Source organism: Anser cygnoides, chromosome 5, assembly GCF_040182565.1.
Source record: "Anser cygnoides isolate HZ-2024a breed goose chromosome 5, Taihu_goose_T2T_genome, whole genome shotgun sequence".
Taxonomy (NCBI): domain Eukaryota; kingdom Metazoa; phylum Chordata; class Aves; order Anseriformes; family Anatidae; genus Anser; species Anser cygnoides.
In genome coordinates, this window is record NC_089877.1 from 34,744,051 (window position 1) to 34,764,740 (window position 20,690).

Genomic DNA, 20,690 nt, shown 5'->3' on the forward strand with positions numbered 1-20,690 from the left:
AGTATTATCTTTTCTTGCCTTCTCTCAACTTTTGTATTTTACTCACAGAATTAGAAGATTTCCTTCTAAGTCTCTACTTTTACTTCTCTTTCCCAGACTTTTAAAGTTTGATTTATGGAATTATCCCTGTATCCAACTCAAAGTTGCACATGCCAGTTCAGGATTTGGTAAGAGTTTGACTTAGTTTTGCACATTTCATTTTGTGCTATCTGCCAGCATGATAACTTTGCGCAATAACTTGTTGCAGTCTAGCTGGCTACTAGGTTTGTACTTTTCTGTTGTTGTTGTTACAGAAACTTGTGTTCTGGTTTAGATTCAGACCAGTTTCTCAAGCAGATGGATTTTGGATTAAAGTTTTTTGCTTCATTACTCTAAAAAGGAGTTTCAAGTCCAAGAAGCAATATTTTCATAGGAATGGACGGCATTTTCGTTTGGTTTCAGTTTATGTGTCTCTAGAACTTTTAGGAGGAGGCAGCTTTTGCTGCTTTGGCTGAGATAGCAGCAAAACCAAGTCTTTCTATGCAAACATCAGCAATGGAAATCCTCCCAGTTCTACTCTGTAGCTATCACTATATAGATTTCATAGATGTAGTCCCACCACATCTTTGCAGATCTGAAAATAAAAAAAGTTAACTTCCATTTGGTTACAATGTAAGAATATACAGAGCTCTGGAATTCATCCATGGGGGAATTGAGTTTAATTTGCCACCAAATGGTATAGCAGGAAAATCTGTGTATTGTACTCACAGATCTCATTGTTTAAGTAGTTAAAGTGAGTCTTACTTGCTAGGACCACCAAGTACCCAGCATCGCCACACTGGCATCAAGCCCTTTACACACAAGGGTTCTCCTTAGGCTGGATAGTGCAGGACTAGAGAAGGATGCATGCTCAGCTGCATGCTCAGCTCAGCCCAGACCTATCCTGCAACAGAATAATTATCTCCTTACAGAGCTACGGTCATTTCCCTCCTGTAAGCCTCTCCTCTTCTACTTGTCTCTAAAGGGCACAGAGCCCTATCGCAGATACCTCAAAGACTTTGATATGCAGACTGCAAGGTCAGGGAAACTGGCTCCTTAGGCATATCTAGTCTTCTGTGGCATAACTGATGGCCCTCTTTCCTCACAACACTTTAATAGTCAGTTTAAGCATCCCTGCCACGTTTATTTTAAGACCTTGAAATACAGGATGCAAAGCGTGTTGTTACGACATTGTTCAAGGAAAAGACCAAAACCAACCCAGATATCACATCATGCCTTACCCAGATTAACCTGCAGGACCAATGTACTGCATGCAGTACATTAGCTAGCAAATGTAGGTGTTTTGGCAGCTGTCCCAGTCACTTAAGGGGAAGCCCAAGCTCAGAGGCTGTTTCGCCTGAGTGGGGAAGTCAAGATGTACACACCGAAGATGTCATCTCTGCCTCACTCCCTTCCTTGCTCGAAGGCTTCTGAGTACTGTTTATTTTTATTCTACAACTGATGGGTTGTACATAAGTTTAATTTGCCCTGCATCTCCCATTAGTTCCATACTGTAACCACGTTAGATTTGGCCCTGCATGCCTGATTAAGCTAAACGGGGTTTTTTGTCAAGTGTTTAAAGTAGGCAAGTGCCTGCCACCCCTTCTCCCTGCCAGTTTGTTCAAAAGCATCTGCAGCACGAAAAGTGGTTATGGGTCATTTCTCAGAAACTCATCATCTGAGCTTCTCTTCTCCCTCCAGCATAAGTATTACTGCCATCAAGAGTTTACTTCTCCGGCAGAACCAACCAACAAAACATTACTACAGAATATCACAGGAATCACTTATTTTTTGGACGCTCCTTTTCAGCTTCAGTGTTTGCTCTCAAGTTTTCTGAAGAACTGTGGGTGAAGAATAGACCTTAACAAACAAGAACAGAAGCAAAGGGGAAAAAAAAAATCTAAGGACAATGACTAGAAAACTTAACCTAAGGAACTAATTTTGTTCTAGTCTGCAATTTGCACAAAGAGCAGCAAAAGATTACAACTCCTCATCTTCCACTTCACAGAAGGCAGGTCACAAACAAAAGAAACAGAGAAACAATGGGTTTCTCTTGTGAGCAGATGAGCCATTTCAAGCCAAAGAAGATTTTAGTGAACAGTTGCAGAAGGCAGGGATCAACAAGGTGGTTCTTCCCTGGTTAGGCGGGGAGGAAGCCTTTGAGTACGTGTAGCCTAGAAATTACTCAATGGATCTCACAAAGATGCAGAAACAGTCAAACTGCCCTTCCAGAGGAGCTGAGGCACAGACAGGGCATCCACCTGCTCCACAGATAAAAGAACTCTGGGCCTGAAAAAAAAAAAAAAATGCCCGAAAGGCCTAAAGATCTTCTGTTATTTAAGATAATGCTGACTGCAGGTCTGAATTCTTTCTTACACAAAAATGCAGCGAACAAAAGCCTACAGAGGGTGTTGATTCACGAGCAATGACTGTTCAAACTGGGACAACAGATGAGGTTACCACCCTTGTGGTGGAGACATCTTAACCGCTCATGAATCAGCTGTTCGTGAGTCAACACCCCCTTGCAGCTGTTGTTCGCTGCTTGACTGGGTACAGGAAAGAAGTCAGACCCACAGGCAGTCTTCCCTAAAGCCTAGTAAAGACAGCAAAAGGCGGTAACCTCACCAACCAGATCAGTTCAGTTCTTCCCTGCTTCCACATCAATGCCCAAGAAAAATCCCTTCCCCGGTTTACCTCTGCATGGATACAGCTCTCAATTCAACCTCTTCCCTTGCATTAAAGCCACGTCTGTTTGCAGGGCAACTCCCTGTGCCCTTATCAGGAGACTTCACCTAGTCTCCCACCTACCTACTCCCACATTATGCTTTCTAAGAGTTAGACACTCAGTACTTCTTTTTGAGGGTTCATGACAAAAATGCAGGTAGTACGATAGTATTCCTATGTCCTACTCATCTGTCTATAAGTATCCTTTCATGCTTCTTGGACGTTAAAACCTCCAGAACGGCAACCTCCCATCTATTTCCCTTTCCCATACCACAAACTTTCCAGTCTTCTCTCAGCCAGGACCATTATGCTTTTCCTCATGCTAATAGGCGCTATGCTGATCAAGGCCTTTTCAAAAGGCAGCACAAATTAGGGGCATGTCCTCAAGCTGTAAGAAACACCTCAGGCTTTTCAAGAGTAACAGGCTCCAAAATCACTGGAGAGGAACAAAATCTCTGAGGTCGTAGAAAAAATATTTCCTAATTTTATCCTTAGGAGCTCAGAACAGAAGCAGCTAACGATAATCCTGAGACTTCTCATCTTTTTTCCTGCAGTCAGAGTTGCAAAGAAAGCATTTGACTATTCAGCAGTTATGGAAATTTAGAACTAAAATTGGGTGGGAGCACAAAAGAAAGAAAAAAAAAAAAGGTGTGTCTTTATTTTATTCCAACCCTAGATCCCATGAGACACAGTTCTGCTGCAGCGAACGGCTGCACCTTAGGCAAGAACCTCTCCCAGACACTCCAGCTGTCACCAAATGAAACGAAGTGACGCAGCTGGAGATACAGGCTCAAGGAGCAGAGCCCGTATTTCCCTCTAACCTTCTCACACAGTCACACAGCGCTTCTTATGATCCTTTCAGAGAAGGAGGCTGGGAACGTCACATGTCAGTGTTGTAACAGTTCTCCCTAGTTGAGTCATCCCCTCGCATAGCAATTCTTACTGGAGAGGAGGCAGAGAGAGGCTCCTTCTGCAGGAAAGGATATTTTCTGTCACCAGTCCTGTTGCTTGCCTATACCCAGACTCCTTTCCAAACCCAGAGCAATCTCCTGTTCTCACTTTAAGCCTTTTTCCAGGCAACCATCTCCAACCTCCTGGCTTTTCTCCTCAATTCTGCTCTCCCATTTCATACACTTTTCCGGACAGGATTGTTCTCCAACTATCTTCCTGGACATCCCACTCAGAAATCTTTCTGGCTGTACACGCTCCCAAGCCTGACTGGTCCCAAATTCCACTGATGTAGACAACCCCATCACCACCTTTAACTCACAGGTTTACCATCCCCATACTATGCCAGCATCAGTCTCCCTTTCCACCTCTTGTCCCCATTGCTAAGCTCTTCATATAGCTTAAGATCACCCCATTAGGACAGGAACTCTACCGTTGAGGGTACCTAACAAGTTGCCACTTCCTTCAAAGCATCACTAAAATAATTCTTTCTCTACCTCAGCAGTAAAGTTCTGCTCAATGCTCACCTCCACTTTGAAAACCTCTGTCTTTTACACTACCTAATTAATAACTTTCTGCCATCAGATTTCACATAATTATTCCACTTGGATCTCCTTACGTGGCTCTTCTGTTCCTTTGCCAGCTCAAGTCCTTGGCTGTCATTTCCGCAATCCCTATCTTTGTTTCTGTTAGTATCTGTGCTCCTATACCCCCTTCCTTTCTTCTCATGGTTTACACTACTCTTACAACTGCTTCCTCATCCTCATTTCCCCATTTACTGGCTTTCAGTAGTTTTCCATGCCAACCCCATCCAAAAAAAAAAGCCAACAACAAAACAACTCAACTCTCTATCCTTGTTTTAAGAAGTGATTGGAAAGAAAACTTTTCAGAAGCTTTTCCCATTAAACCAAAGCAAAAGGAAATTTAATTAGAAAGCTATGCTATTTTAATATTGGACCTTATCTATCCCACTAGAATTATCACATCCCCGATCCTTATCAGATGTCTAATTTAGACTACAAACCCTTCAGGCAAATGCAGCCTCTTCCTCCACGTTACACAGAGCCACGGCACTTACACTGATCCTTAAGGTAAGGAAAATACCTCAGAAATGCAAACAATTTCATTTTGCCAAGATCAGCTCCACTCCGCACATTGGAACCTGGGACTGACTCGAGAAGTACTCGCTCTTCAAAAATTCCAAAGGCAAGAGTGGTTCCCCCCTCCTCCCAGCCACCTCGCCCCCAAAAAAGAAAGACTGTCTGACATTGTCTGAGCAGAGAGAAGCTGGGCATAGACTGTACTGAAAAGGCTTTTCCGTGGTACCTCTAGTCGCTTCCCGCCTCAAGTCCCAAAGCCATCACTTATCCCCTTCAAAACAGCAGGAGAGTCATTGCTTTTTTTCTTCCCTCTCCAGAAGAAGCACAGCAGAAATAAACCTCGAATGATAAATTATGCACCACCTTTGTGTGGCTGCCTCTTGGCCAGACGGGAAATTTTTCTCCCAAAGCCTTTTGTTCCCAGCTTTGATCCCAGTGTTGGATCCGCTCTGTTCAGCACTCCCTCGGCATGGAGGTGAAGGGAGAGCTGACACAGGCCAAGTTCAGGCTTACTGCGAGTCACAGTCAGATCTTCCATCAGCCATCCCCCCTCCCCCTTGCAAACTGGAACTGTCCTTGAGTTTGAAAAGATCCTATTAAACATTTTCCAGAGGGCCTTACAGAGGATACATTATTTTGATGGATGCTGGGACTAAAGGAGGAGGATTTCTAAGTACAGGGAAATAATGGAGTTTGTTCTAATGGGTTTAAGAGATGCCCAGGGGCACCAAGTAAGTTCCTTCTCTGCAAATCAAAAACACAGAAGACCAGAAAATGGAGCCGAACAACTAAACGCCAGGAAGCGGGGAAATCGGGCTCTATTTAACCGCTGCTCTTGGTTACAGCCAACTTCAGGCTGCTTGGAAAAACAGCACACACACACACCACTGGCACAAACTTAACAGGAGAAAACAAAGAGACAACAGGGGTCAAGCTGGGGGTGGCAAGCAGGAGAAGGATGCAAGGCTGGGTCCCCACCCCCTACCAGAGAGTCGCATCAATTATCCTTGAATACTAACAAGATTTCTGATTAAAGAACTGCTGCTATGCAATAGGAACAGAAAGCTCCAGCAGCCAGGAGGGGCTGTCAGGCACTAACAAAGAGATACAGAAGACTATGCCCTGCTAGGGCATGTGGAGGAAGTCACCACGCTGGTAGCCTGGAGAAGGGTCCCCACTGCCCCATGCCACGACGATGTCGCGCTGCTGGCAAGTTCAGCTCCAGGAGTAAGGCCTCACCTTGACACTGCAGAACATGGGATCTGTTTTCAGGCAGACACGGTCTCTGCTGGAAGCTCTGCTGGGCAACACTTCTTTAAACATCCTCATTGCCATGCTACAGTGAGGTGAATTGTACTGTCATCCTAACCCATTCAGGGGAAGTAGCTGGAGCTTCTTAGTTCTGAGTATTACAATGACATCAGGAAGTTGCTATCAACATATGACAGCCTGGGAAACAGAGCCCATGTAGTCTTTGGTCAGAGACTTTTCGACAAGCCTCCAATTTGCAGTACAAACATTTACTTTGCATATATGATACTTATTATCCATTAATCTTAATAGTTTGTGACCTGCTGACTGGTGGTTAAATGCAGAGACATCTAATGACCTAAGAAGAACCTCACGACAAACAGAAGCTCCTCTTACACCTCTTCACTCTCCAAAGTTGTGCTAACATGCCTGTAGCGGGATGTGTAGATAGATGTATCTCAGAGCACCAGGCTTCTGACTGTTCAATCCCACCCACCTCCTTTTATTTTTTTCTACTTTAAACAACAGGCATAATTCCTCGATATGAAGACTTCCAGTCAGTTTTCAGTTTCCACAGTTCAGCAAGGCAAAAGCCCGCAACGTTTAACGTTACTAAACTCTTAAGAGAACTTCTTTTCCTGCCTTTGCATAGAGAGTCTCCTTTCATCTGGGCCCATGGCAATCTAGGAGGAGTTCTGCTCCCCACAGAAGCATTGACTGCAGCTCAAGAGCCTCTCAGACTAAGTACACAAGATGGAATACTACAACATTTAACAGGCAGCAGCAAAAAAATGAGTGGAAAGCTGAAAAACCTGAACATAAACTCACCCACAAGAGGGTGGCAGCCGAATACTCCCAAGGTAACAGTCCCAGAGCAACCCGATACACAGAACGAATAAACCGCAAGCCTTTGGTTTACAAGTCCCTGGATCCATGCAGTTACTGTTTTTATCTTTACTACAGGGAGATGGAAATCTACAGGGAAGACGATACAAAAAGACTCAAGAACCATTACGGTGCCCAGTCTTCATGCAGGATAGACAACAAAATCCCATGAAAGATTAATGCCTAACATAGCAGTCACATCTCAGAACCACAGGCACTACAGATGCAAAAGCAAGAGCTGAACCATCAAGCTCATTAGATTCATGGATGACAATTACAATTAGTGTTCTCTGCCATGATTTGTGTGAAACACAGACAGCCACTAAATACAGTATGCCAATTAATGGAGTGGGTCTGCTGCATGCCAGAGCTCCAGCTCTGGATGTTATATCAGGTAAAGTCAAACATCTTTAAAGGATGATGGTTGGCATAAATGCGTGTGTGTATATATCACCTTGTAATATAAAACTGGGTGAGATAACATCATAAATAACTAAGGTGGAAATAACAGCAAAGTAAACAAGTTGTCCACTTTTATGGTATGTTTCTTTTGACAACACTTCACTTGTAATTCATATTTCCTGATGGAGAGTCAGTAAAATTTCCGCTATCTCATGTGTCTTTGGGTCATCGGCAAAAGAAACAGAAGTATTATTAAGAAAGAGAAATAGACAAAATCGCAAGTAGCAGAAGAATTCAATGAAGGTGTAGGACATGCACTTACTTTTTAACCTATTTTTAAAACCTTGGTTTTCAAGCCTGGTTTTCAAGATAACATCTCTTAATCAGATTTTATAAGCAGTATGTTATGAAGCATGTTAGAAGCAAAATGTTATGAAGCATGCATTCTATTGTGTTCAATGGTAAGCTGCATTCTAGGGCAAATGGAATTGGCCTTGGGCAAGGCAATTTCTACTTCACTTCCCACATATACAAAACAAGGATAATATTTGCCTATTTCAAAAGAGTGCAGTAAAATTCAAGAGGACTATCAGACTACAGATCATTCTCACAGAATGAATGTTTTAATTATTTTTTAATGTTAATTTCACTAGTCTGGAGAACTGCAGGCTTTCAGGAGTTAAAACAAAATACAATCACTTTAACTTCTTTTCCTAGTTAACATACAGCAAGTACTGTTTTCAGGCTTGAACTACAAAAAACTGCATAATCTTTACATACAACCACATTTTCTTGTTTAACTTCAACAAACAGAATGTAGGGAAACATCTCCAAGTGCTCTGAAATCTCATCCTGTGGCCCACATGAACAGAACATCCCTCTTCAGGGTTCACAAGACACTCTGGAAATGCAAGCACTTTACATAACTAAGTGCCTATTAATTTGGTTGCTGCATACACCCACACTGCCAGGATGCAAGAAGGGATTCTCTAGTGCAGAAAGCAGTGCTAAAGCACAGAGCTGAAAGCATCTGGAACCAGAACACAAAAGAACGTTGCTTATCTACGCTAAATAAATGTCAACGTTAACTGCATACTGGAAGATCATGCTTTATGCTTTTTCACTATTGCTACCATGTTTTAGTTGACAAAGAATTGTTTAAAAAACAACAACACCCATTTTCATTCTCCTGCTGCATCTTACTTTTCATTATAAAAGTGGAGACGTTATTCAGTGCTTTCATCGCTTTGACAAAAAGAAACGGCCAAGATAAATTTCATGATCAGCACAAGTTGGGGATATCATCCAACCTGATTTGACAGTAAACCCAAGTACACTCAGCCTAACCAGGAAAAAGAGCATTATCAGCTCTAAACAGGCAAGAGGAAAACAAGCGTTTTGCACCTGGCTCAGAGCTGTAGAATCAATAGTGATGCCAAGCACAGGTAATGGAGATCTTGACTCTCACTGCAAACTATACTTCTACAGAGGTACCACGTTCAGGTTTGTGGCTCTAGCAAGAGTCAAGGTGTTTGGGGAGTGAAGCTCTGATATTAGCCATGTATTTTCCTGGCAGAGCTCCAGAAGCTAGAACAGCAGACACATCACCCAGACAGGTTCCGTGACATTCTGTGTTTATACTACCACAGACCATCATACCATCAGGCCCTTCTTCATCACCATGCACCACCAGTGCATGCCATTAACTTTTAATTCTCCCCCTCTTTGCCTGTTGTTACCTGTGAGATGCTTTTCCAAGAGCTCATGATAGTTGCAGACCTGCTTTATTCCCCTGCACAGACTTCTCCTGTTTTAACTGCCACTATCCACCAACAGAAGATCAAAGTTCAATCCTGGAGATTTGTTTGCTTTACCTGCTCCTGCACTGAGGTTCGGCAGGCAGTAAATGACCGGGTGCTTTTAACATTTCCTATAATTTACTTGTTTGGCATTGCAAATTCTGTGGCTGTTGATGGTTTATGACAGATAAGCTATACACTGTCCCCACACGTACTTCTAAGGAACACCGATGGGAAAAGCTCTGCAAAAGCTAAGGGGTGGAAGCTAGGGCCACCGACTCGCCACAAGCTTTGGCATCTTCTCTGCCACCTCCTTATCTTTTTCCTTACTTCAAAACACAATAAACATTGTTCAGGAATTGTGTCCTGCATTACTGGGAAGCATTTCTCCCTATGAAAGAAAGCAGCAGCTCACTTCTTGGGAATAGTTGGTGCATCCAATCACCAACTCACGTTCACTTGACAAGAGGATAGAGAAAAGGGCACTGACGGGACAACTACTTGAAAGAGAGACACGCTGCCATAAAAAGTGTTCCAGAGACATCAAGACACAACCACCTACGAACAAACTCGCTCTTTACAATCAGACATCCCCCACATGGCTGTTAACAGCCCAGACACATTAACTAGGAGCACCTGGGTAACAGCCAAAATAAAACACATCCAGATCTGTACCTACACTAAGACCTATGTTTTAGATCCTTCTCGCTCCTAGAGCGCAGCTCTAGGGAACTTAAGAGCACCTCTTGTTTTAAAAAGCAGATTTTCTGATACATGGAACTGCAGCCCTCTACTCAGCCTTTCCAAGCTGCTTTAGCACCTTCTTCAAAGCTGCCTGCAATTAGGTCCCTTGTTGGAAGAGAAATAATATTACTTGAAACCCAAACCCCATGTGATTGTGCCCCAGAGGCAATACTTGTAGAATGATGGAGGAGGTCAGCAGCACCACTGCAAACGCTTCCTGTAATTTCAGAGAAGCGGAGGAGAAAAAGGATGGGTGAAATCCTGCAGCAGCTGCTAGAGGAGCGAAGGGAGAGAAGCGAGGTACATATCTCCGCTCCCCTCCCCCCGAAGCCTCCCAACTCTTTATAAACAATCCCGAGAAGTGTTTGGATGTTTTCCCCTCCACCGGGCGCACTTGTAAAACGAGGCACCGCCGCGCACGAGGGCGAGCCGCTCTGCAGTCGGCGGGGCAACCGCGGAGAGAAGTTTTCCCCGACGAGCCTCGCTGGAAGCGCGTCCCCGCTCGGCGGCACGGCGGCCGAGCCTCCCCCCCCGGCCCCGGCGCCGCTATTTTCGGGAGCGCTGCGGGCGCTGCGGGAGGCGGCCCCCCGGTGCCGGCCGGGGCAGGTAGCCCGGGGGGGGGCCGCGGCGGAGCCGGGCTGCGCCTTTAAGGGGCCCGCGGCTGCATTCCTGCTGCGGAGCGGCGGCTGTCCCGACACGCCGGGCACGGCAGGCTCGGAGGCAACCTGCGCGCCCGCCCCGCCGGCCCCGCGGGAACAAAGCCCCAGCCCGCCGCCCAGCTCCCGCGGGGGGCAGCGGCCGCGTGGGCGCCGGGGACCGGCCGCCGGCCGCCTCCCGGCCTGCCCCGGACCGCGACCGGGACCGCGACCGGGAGCCGGACCCGGAGCGGGACCCCTCCGGCGGCGGCCCGGGGCAGCGCTCCCCGGCGGGCGGGCGCGGGCAGGTGAGCGGCTCCCGGCCGGCACCGGAGCCGGCGGCGGGCCCCCCCCCCCGGGGGCAGAGGGCGCCGCGGCAGCCGCTTACCTCTGGCGCGGAGCAGCGCTCCCAGCAGCAGCAGCAGCGGCAGGAGCCGCGGAGGCGCGGGCGAGAGGCAGCCCCCGCCGCGCCGCCTCATGGTGGCAGCGCCCCGGCCCCGCAGCCCCCTCCCGGGCTCCTCCTGCGCGCCGCAGCCCCGGCCCGCGCCCCGCGCCCCGCCGCCGCTCGCTCCCTCGGCAGCCGCGGCGGCTCCGGGGCTGGGGGCTCGCTCCCCGCTCCCCGCTCCGCCCGGCCCAGGCCCGGCCCCGGAGGAGGAGCCCCGCCGGGGCAGCCCCCGCCCCGCTCCCCCCCAGCGCCCGGCCGCTTCGCAAACTTTCCGCGCGGCGGAGGCGGCTCCGCGCCGAGACCCCGGCCCCTCGCCAGCCCCCTGGGGTCGGCACCGCTCGCGGGACCCTCGGGCTCGTCCCTCCGCGGGCTCCCCAAAGCGGCCCCGGGGCTCCGGGCTCCCTCCGGCGGCGGAGAGCTCCCCCCGGGCGCCGCGCTCGCTGCCCGAGTTGCGCCCGGTGCAGCCAAGGCAGAGCCCCCGCGCCCCGTCCCAGCCCCTTTGCAAACCGAACGCCTCTGAGCATCCCCTTCCCCAGCTCCCTGCTCTGAGGGAGAAATTCTCCCCTCCATTCGTATCAAGTGTTCTCATATTTGATGATTTTTTAAAGCCCGGAGACAGCCGATGATGTAGGAATCTCTGCTACCCTAAATTAAAAAAAAGGGAGCCAGGGTCGAAGCCTGTAGGAGTAGAAATTAACACTTGGACACTCGTCTTACGTGCCTTCTGCTTTCTGCGCTGCGTTTAAAAGCAGACAGGCTTTCACTGGATGTCATTGTTAAAACAAGTTTTATGATCCTCTGTGGCATGACTTGACATCTTAATACGCGGGGTTGGCAATGCAAGAAAGTTTTGTTATGTAATTAATCTCGGTTGATTTCTATGTATCACTTCGGATGGCAAGCTGATTCAGATAGCCCAAACCCTGGACCACAGGGGAAGATGGGAATTTCGTCAAATTGACACCAAAGGGCCGGAGTTAGCAATGGTCTTAAAGCCTTCACGCAGATGAATCCAGAGGAAGCTGCAATTATTCCTCTCCTTTAAAGAACCACAAGAGCAAGTAAACAGCACAGCATGTGACTGAGACAATTCTGCCATTCCTATTAATTAAGTGTAAAATAGTGAAAACAAAGGATATTATTAAACATGTCAACAGAAAATTAAACCAGGGGCTGATTCTTGACGAACTGAGAGAAAAAAGAAGTCTAAATAAAAAAACAATCCGAAACAGCTTCACTGAGGAGAACTCCCAAGAACAGGAACACCAGAAGAAGCAAACCAAGCATAAATTTACAATATATGGGCCCCAGATTGGAAAAAATACCCGCACAACAGTCTGTTTGTTTTATATGCTGAATTGCTGCTTCAGGATGGCAATAGATCCGCTCTACGCAGCATGCGTTCAATAGCACCTCCACTACGGCTCTGAGTCCTGCGCCTTTGATAGACAAAGTGCACAAAGTTGCCAACCAGTAACAACAAAAAAGGTAGCCAAGAGGGACTAATTGAGGTGGAGCCATTGAAAAGCCTCACTATGCTAACATTGACTTGGAAACAGTGACAGACTGAGGCACAAAAAGAAAAAGCAGTTATTGTAAGAAAATAAGCTCCGAGATGATTGAAGTTGGGAGAGTTAGGAACAGGGGGCTGAAGTTAAAGGCGAGAAAACATTAACATCGCTCTGACAGGGGGCTGGCTGGCTGGCCAGCATGCCAAACCCTCACATTATTGCACCCCCTAAAAATACAGGGCAACACAGCCACAATTCATGTAAATTTATATTCTCTGTTGAGGCTAGATCCTGGGGTACCGTAAATCAGAGAAGCCCTGCTCACTTCAGGCTCACAGAAGCTTGCAAGGAGTTTAGATGCTGAAGTACTGCACGTGATAACGCACAAACACAGGGCCCAGAACTTCCTGATAACTACATACTTAAGCCATGAAACAGTCTTCCAGCAATCGAGAGGAGTGTTTTCCTGTGTTTGAAACAAAAGCCTCTTGAAAAAATGGTGTCATAAACACAAATAAATTCACTTGTTATCTCTTCAGTCCTTCTCTCCCCAGGGAACAAACGTTTTTACCCACTTGTGTTTGTTGAAGTGTGTTTACCAGTCCTCTGCAACTCGTGCTTGTGTTCTGGCAAATCACTTTCCTCTCTGTGCTCAAATTCCCTATAATTATATCTCTGACTTATAAATCATATTGAAATCTCAAGGTGAAATGATAGAGGAGCACATAGTTTATTCTGCTTTTCATAACAACTTCCTAGATCTGCTGCAGTAGAGAGGATGGAAAGTTTTCTGCTAACCCTCTCAGTTACCTACCTGATGATACAACACTGACTGAATATAGCCCTGATTCCACGTGGGACCTTCGGGGAATAATTGTGAAGTGGACTGATGTAGTGCAAAACAGATATTTTTGGTGAAAAAACAGTAGAAAGACTGTTAAATAATGCTGTTAAAATTGAACCATATGCTTAGAACTTGCCTCTCTCAAACCAAGTAACTTGAAGAAAGACTACATAGATACCAGAAGGCATTTCAATGCATGCACAAGATAGGTATTTGTTTTTACCCACAGCTGTGAGGGAAGAACATTATGTAACTTGTAATAATTTATAGATCACTGATAAGTGACATATAACACAAGTATTGTAATGAAAATGGGAAAGAAGTAATTAAAATATAATTAATGATTAATTGATATGACAATATGCTTAATCAAATAAAGCAGGCATTATAAAGGGAACAGGGAAATTATCATCCTAACAACCATTTCATGACACAATTTTCCCGCAAATAATAGATGTGTTACAGAAATAAACCAACCCAATGAGAAAAAATAACTACAATGAAATAATATTAAAATTTAGCATCATTTGTAGCAACTCCGTCCAGAAAACCAAGGACACAGTATCATTGGAAAAGGAAAAAGGAAAGGATCTAGAACCAGGTAGGATTACTAGAGAAAATGCACTTTAGCTGTTTTTAAACCATAAAGATCTTAAAAATAAGTACAAAAAATATAAAAATAAAAGTGAGATGGGCAGTTTTGTTCTTACCAGTCAAAGTACTTTTAAAGCATACAAATGGCCCTTCCTTGGGAAGATGCTTCTCCATACCTCAAGTTTCCTAGAAGAGAACGACAGACCAGATAGTTTAATTCGTATGTTCACAAAGGTTTGGAGCAATCGTGTTTTAAATATTTAAGATTGTATGAATTAATTTAATAGGAGCAAAATGCTAGCCTCCCTTTTTTAAGTAATGTTAAGCTCACTGGGTAAACAGAAGGCAATGGACAGAATCAATCTTGTATGACTTTTGACACTGTCTCACAGGACATTTTCACAGAATTGTATTTTAAAGACAACTAGTGGAAGGCGTGTAGGCATCTGACAGAAGAAAACCACAGTGGTCATCTGTGGTTATTTATCAAAATGCAAAGGCATGTCATCTGGTACCTCTCAGAGTCTGTCCTAATCCCTGTTTTGCTTCGTATGTTCAGAGACAGCTTAGGTAACACAATATTTATGCTTGAATATCTGTACTAAACAAACGCTGATAATCTCAAAACAACAGCAGGGGATGCAAACACTAGGAAGGGTGAGATCAGATACCCCAAATGCTATTGACAAATTGGACAGATTGCCCAAAAATCAACAAGGAAAAAAACAGTAACGAGAAATGTAAAATATTATTCTTCAGAAACAGACATCAGTAAACATTGTGAATTCCTGACAAGTCAGAAATACAGCAAAAACACATCTTAGGGTTACACGTATAACAAACAGTATAAATCAACAGTGCGGTGCCACTGCCAAAAAATGCATTTCATTCTGGAATGCATTAAAAGGTGTGTCACAAGGAAGACAATTTGTTTGATTTCTAAACTTCACATGGTCCTGAAGCCCCAAGTAGCAAACTGTGTCTCATCTTAGCTGAACACCTTAGAAATACAAACACAGCTGAAGAGAAACAAGAAAATAACAACAAGAACAAGAAGTTTATAAAACAAATGCTACGAGAAAAAGCTGAAGGAATTAGATTAGCCTAGTCAAGAAAATAAAAGCTCCAAGTAGATGCAGCTTTTTGATACATAAAAGCTCTCTGTAGAGATGGTGATCAGCTATTCTCTATGGCTCCAGTTGAAAGGCATGAAAGAGTCAACTTGATTTGTGAGAAGAAATACTTAAAAGATTTTGCTAATCAGCATTCCAACTAAGCATTTTTTTAAACACTGGAGCTGACTGTCTAGGGGCACTGTGGAATCAATTCCACTGGAATTTTTTAAGAACAAAATTTGATAAACTTGTTAGTGGTGGCCTTGTCATAATTAATCTTGATGTGGTACAGGTTGGACTAGGTGGACTTTTGGCATCTCTTCCAAACCTCCAGTTCCACAATGGACATAACTCAGAAAATTCTAACTGGGATGATCAATACAAAGTCTGTATTTTGGTTGATCAAATTCTGCTTTACTAGTGGGCTTCCTTACCTAAACAGAAAATCCAGGAAAATAACAAGTTTTTCCCTACTGAGCTCCACATTCAAGATAAAATGACAGGTTCAGTGCCGTCGGACTGGGATTTTCCAATGGCCCGTTTAATTTCTATCATTATTCTACTGCTACATTACCCATACCAGTTCCCTCTTCAGTGTCACTAGTGAACCAAAGAGGTTGTAGCTTGGAATGCCCGGTAAGATAAAAACGAAGATTTTACCCATATGGAGGAAGATGCAGATATGCAGTTGGGCCTAAGAATTCACTGTTGTACATATAAAGAAACAGTTTGAGTTTCCAAAGAGCTGAGGGGCCTGCAGCTTTCACTGCTGGTGACCTAGTTTGTAAATGACGGTCTCTGTGTTAAATACATTAAATGAAATGTTAGCATTGATTTATACTTTATGCTATGCTATCACTTTTTCCCTTGTTGCCTTTCCTGCTTTCCTGAATTTTTCTAGCAATGGCACCACTACTTTGAACCCAGACGTCCTTTTAGATGTCATAAACATTCAAGTCCTGTCAGTGCTGTCCTTTATGCTTTTTTTCAAGTTGAAGCCACTTACTCTGAAGACAACAGTCATCCATATGTTGTCTTCTTCAGTGTTACCGCAGTTGTTTTCATTTGCAACAAAACAAAATTCAGGTTAACAAGTCAGAGCTTATGCACTACTTCATGTTCTCAGCCTTTTGTTTATTTGCTGCCTTCTAAACAGTCAAATTCCTGTTTATTTGGGGGAAATTTGTGACCATCTAACAGACTATTAATTCTACTTTATAGTGCAGAACAGCAAAACTAAATGTTACATTAAATGGCTACACGCAGAAGCTGAGATATGAAGAATCCTGCAAAAGTCACTACGTAATTTAATGACCCAAGTGCAGATTCATCTGAAAACCCTTTTATTTATTTTTCTATTGACACTTGATGGAGGGGTTCAAAAAGCCCCAAGTAAGTTGACTCTCAAACTCAGGAGAAAAAAAACAAACCTAATCTTTCTTCATGTTTTGTTTGAGATAGTAGCTCTTCCTGGGTGTCCTGCAAGCTGGTTCTGCTCTTTCTTTTGCCAGTTCCTTTACATCCTCTATGTAAAAATAATGCAAATACACCCTCTTCTATTCCTGATTGGACTCCTCCCCGCAGTGAAATGGCAGTTACCCAGGCCTTGCACAATGTCTACATTGCAAAGGTAGCCTGTGGCCTAGCCTTAGGAAGAGCACAGTTTAATACCTTGACTCTGGCACAGAAAAAAAAAAAAAAAAAAAAGAAGAGAAAAAGGAAGAGCATAAAAGGAAAATGTTCTTTTAAAAGCTAGCAGTAGAAGAATTCGGTTTGAAGGCAGAAGCCTAACCACCTTTAGTCTCCAAACACATTCAAATGGATAAGCAGCAAGTTGTGGCTCCTAAATTAATTCTTGAATGCATAGAAAAGCGTTTTCCAAAGAACTGAGGAAGAGTATTTTTCTTTGATTTCAGGCTCTTAATGTGGTTTGTAATCAATAGTTTCCAAGTTCAAATAAAAGGTTTGTGGTGGAACTCAGTCACACAATCAGAAAGAAAGGTGACCTTACATCTCAGTACAAGGAATAGCTTTGATGGGCTGAGTTTTCCTTCCTCAAAAAAACAGAGTACCTGAATTGGGCACGCAAGAGAAACAAGGAGCCATGGGAATAGATGTGAAAGACACAAACAGATCTTTCCCTCAGCTCACAAACCTTTCTTGTTTGCAGAAACCCAGCCACTATGGAGATGAGTGACATGTAAAAATGTAGACAGACAGATAAAGAGTGTTTTCTTTCTTGAAGATGATTCAGTTCTAATACTTCACTGGCATGATGAGTTAGGCAAGTACTGCCAGCATGCACAAGATATAACCCTTGAGCCTTTCTGATAAGAGATACTGCATGTCAACCATCTGCTCTCCTATCAGGTGGCTGAATCAGAGACGCCTCTTAACACCTCTCCCTCTCTCATATTAGCTCTTGATAAATGTGAATGAGGGAACAAATTAATTGCTTCTTACCAGCACCAAGTGAGACCTGAATAAAGGCACAGGTGGGAGCAAGATCCCAGAGTTGTACACACCCTCCTGAGTCTGAGATCAGCTGCCCACACATATACACACATGTCCAATCTCCCTCCCAGCCATGTATACTTACATCTATGTCATTGCAATTTTAGGATACTTAAGCATTATATTTTTAATACTATTCACCCAAGATTAATATTCTGAGAATTCTAGATAATGGGGGGTTGTGTATTGCATTTCCATTTATGCTTTAATCTAGGTCAGCACAGTTGATGGAAACTGAAGGACTTTAGCAAGCACAGAAGTACGCTTTTGATGCACAGTGAAAATTTAGTCACAGAGACTGCAGGTTTCTCTTTCACATAACTTAGACCATACCAAATATGATTAGTAAATAGCAGAAATGTACTCTAGTCACAGAGTTTGAGGGAAACTCTGATGCATACCTAAACTTCAGGAGTGTTCAAGGAACAACTCTGCTTGCACTGTGTAAAGTTTAATGTATAAAGAATTGGAGCCTTAAGGAGAGTTTCTGACTATCTTACATGTTGTTATCAATTTCAAATGGAGAATGGTCAATCTATTTTTCTGTTTTAGAAACAAGCACAATAAAGTCAGCAAATCAAAAGCAAAATTTAAATACATTCCTCAGATAAAACTTAGTATCTTAATTTGCTGGTTCAGTCTCCTCTGGCTTATCTTCTCCCTCGGTAATGATCTGCATGCCACCTTTTCTATCTCCCATCTATTGCTTCTCAATATCTCTTCCTAAATTCTCCAACCACTATATAATCTTCTGGTCTCTATCTTCTCTTTTGGTGACTCCACAAAGCTGTTACTCCTGAAAACACCTCAAGTATTATGTAACAGAAAGGAAAGAACATTCTTCACTTTGTCATCTTATATTACTGCGTGAATGACTGGCATATCAGTGTGTGCTTTCACTAAAAAGAACACTGACTTCAGCTCTTGCATAGCTGCAATGTTTTGCAGTGCTCTCTCACAACAGCCCTAATAAATACTGGGGCTCTCTTTCATGTACCTAAAAAGTAGAACTAAGGATTCTTTTGCAAGGGTTTCACAACTTTAATGAATCTATCATTTCCACTTCCTTCTGCTATTTTTTTCCTTGTTTCCATCATTTGATCTTCTCTGTAGATGTTGTAAGACTTCTGTCTTACTTACTTCCAGACTATTTTGAATGTGCTAAGTCTCTGTACTGCAGAGAGGAATTTATGTCCCTTTCCCATAAGAGCTGTCCAGTCCAGCTGTCAGAGTTACTGCTTCACTTCAGCCTAGGAAGCAACAGCTCATTTCCACACAGACCTGTCCCTTCTCTTGTGTGCGTGTAAACACACACACACGCGGCTTCATTTACGTATTTTATCACGCAGACACCTGGACCAATAGACGATATGGTCTAGATGCTTAAGTTTGCAAGGAACATTCAATGAGCAGAAATGAAGAATGAAAATTGCAGGCCTTCTTGAGTTACCCCCCAGGATGAGCTAAGCCTTGGCTGTCAGAAATGTTTTCCATGCCAGAATTTCATACTGATATTTATTTTTACCAGGCATTTTAGACTTTCTTTTTTGTTTGGCATGAGAGATCCTGAAAACTCTGCCAGAAATGGCTGTTTTTCTTCTCTGCATCATTAGTGCGGCGGCATTCCAGCAGAGAAGGGTCACTCGCTTGGCACTTAAGTATTTTTAAAGATGTTGTCCTTTCCTTCCTGAAGAGATAATGGGAACAAAAACTGAAGGAGAGTCTTTCAGCAGTTTGCTTTTGCAAAAAAAAGCCAAATTTGCTTACTAACACCGAGCTCAAAAACAACTAAAACTTGGACAACGCATATAATACATGACAGGAATCTACCATACCACCTACAGCTACCCTTGATTTTAAAATGAAGATGTAGCCTCCATAAGTCACAGAACCTGTCATAATAATATTCCCTCTTCTCATAAGCAGATCGTCCAGAATTTAAAACTACTTTCATGTCCAACAAGTAGAAGAATGTTTCACATTTTTTTCTCTAAGAACTTACATTTAAAATATAAGGATCTCACAACTTGATTAAACCTAAATCCTCGGTGAACATGTTTATCAACATAAAGTTTATCAACATAGAGAGACCTCAAAATTACATCAGATCTCTACTTACTTTCTTCTGTCCACCAGTTCAAGGAACAAGACAAAATCTCAGTGATCCAGACTAAGGATAAGTAGGTAAACTACTAGTAAAGAAGAAATAAATTATGTTCACAGCGTAGTCTCCTGCGTGCTTATGACACCTTACCAGTTAAGTATATACTCGACTTAAGAATTCCAGGTATAAGTACACGTATCAAACTTAAGCCCTTTTAATGGTACAAATGCTGGCAATTTAAGAGAGCTGCTGCTGTCATCATGTCCTATCACTAGCTGGAAAACACAATGTTGTTTCTAGACTTCATTTTGTGGCAGATGTAAGGGGTGAGAAACTGTGAATCTCATTTCTCTAACATCTGTTGGCCTTAAAAACAATCTAAAACCCATCTGGTTACCTAGGTTTTACATGCAGAGGTAAATTAGTATTAATACTACCTTATTAGGGAACAGTGACAGCACTAATTGTTGTGCTGACTGTAAACTAGATACACAGTTCATTCAGCATGAGGAGGCTCAGAGCAGGATAAGCACTGGGAGTACTGGATCTTTCTCTGTAAATGTCTCCTGAGGAATCAACAATATGAAAATACAGATTTCATCACATAATTTCATTGTGGTTTTGGCTGACCTTTTTATTTAAGATAATCTTATTTTTAGTGCATGTGTTTAGAGAGTTTGATCATAATTCATACATATAATTATTAAATCAGAAATTAATTGGGAGTTTTTTTATGAGTTTGCAACTGACTCATAAATGAATCATCCAGCTGCAGCACCAATTATTTTTCAAATGTCTTGCATAATAGAATCCTAATCTCATTTACAAGATTTCCAATAATTTACATAAACAATAGTATGTGAAGATCTTATTCCCCATTCCTTCAGATTGCCCTTCAAAACTTATCTCTGCTATGGTGCCTAAAACAATAGATCATCAATAAAAATTGACAACTGTTTTCACTCAGTGTTTTCTCCTCTCACTGTGATTTGTTTTTCAGGTGTCTTCAGATAAACATGTTTTGTTATCCCACCAGCAATTTTATTGTTTCTCATGT

The 20,690-nt window shown here is 43.3% G+C and overlaps 1 protein-coding gene across 5 annotated transcripts in view; it reads right to left on the bottom strand.

The window, feature by feature from the left end:
• Positions 1-20,690, bottom strand: part of LRP4 (LDL receptor related protein 4) — an 89,402-nt gene that overhangs the window by 64,911 nt on the left and 3,801 nt on the right. For 2 of the 5 annotated variants that reach the window (XM_066998732.1, XM_066998731.1), the window contains one exon: positions 14,017-14,086. In XM_066998732.1, coding sequence (XP_066854833.1) covers positions 14,017-14,074 — 58 coding nt within the window. In that variant the 5' untranslated portion in view covers positions 14,075-14,086. Of the gene's footprint in view, positions 1-10,894; positions 11,105-14,016; positions 14,087-20,690 lie in introns of those variants that run through there. The other 3 variants (XM_066998730.1, XM_066998729.1, XM_066998733.1) reach the window with 2 other exon arrangements.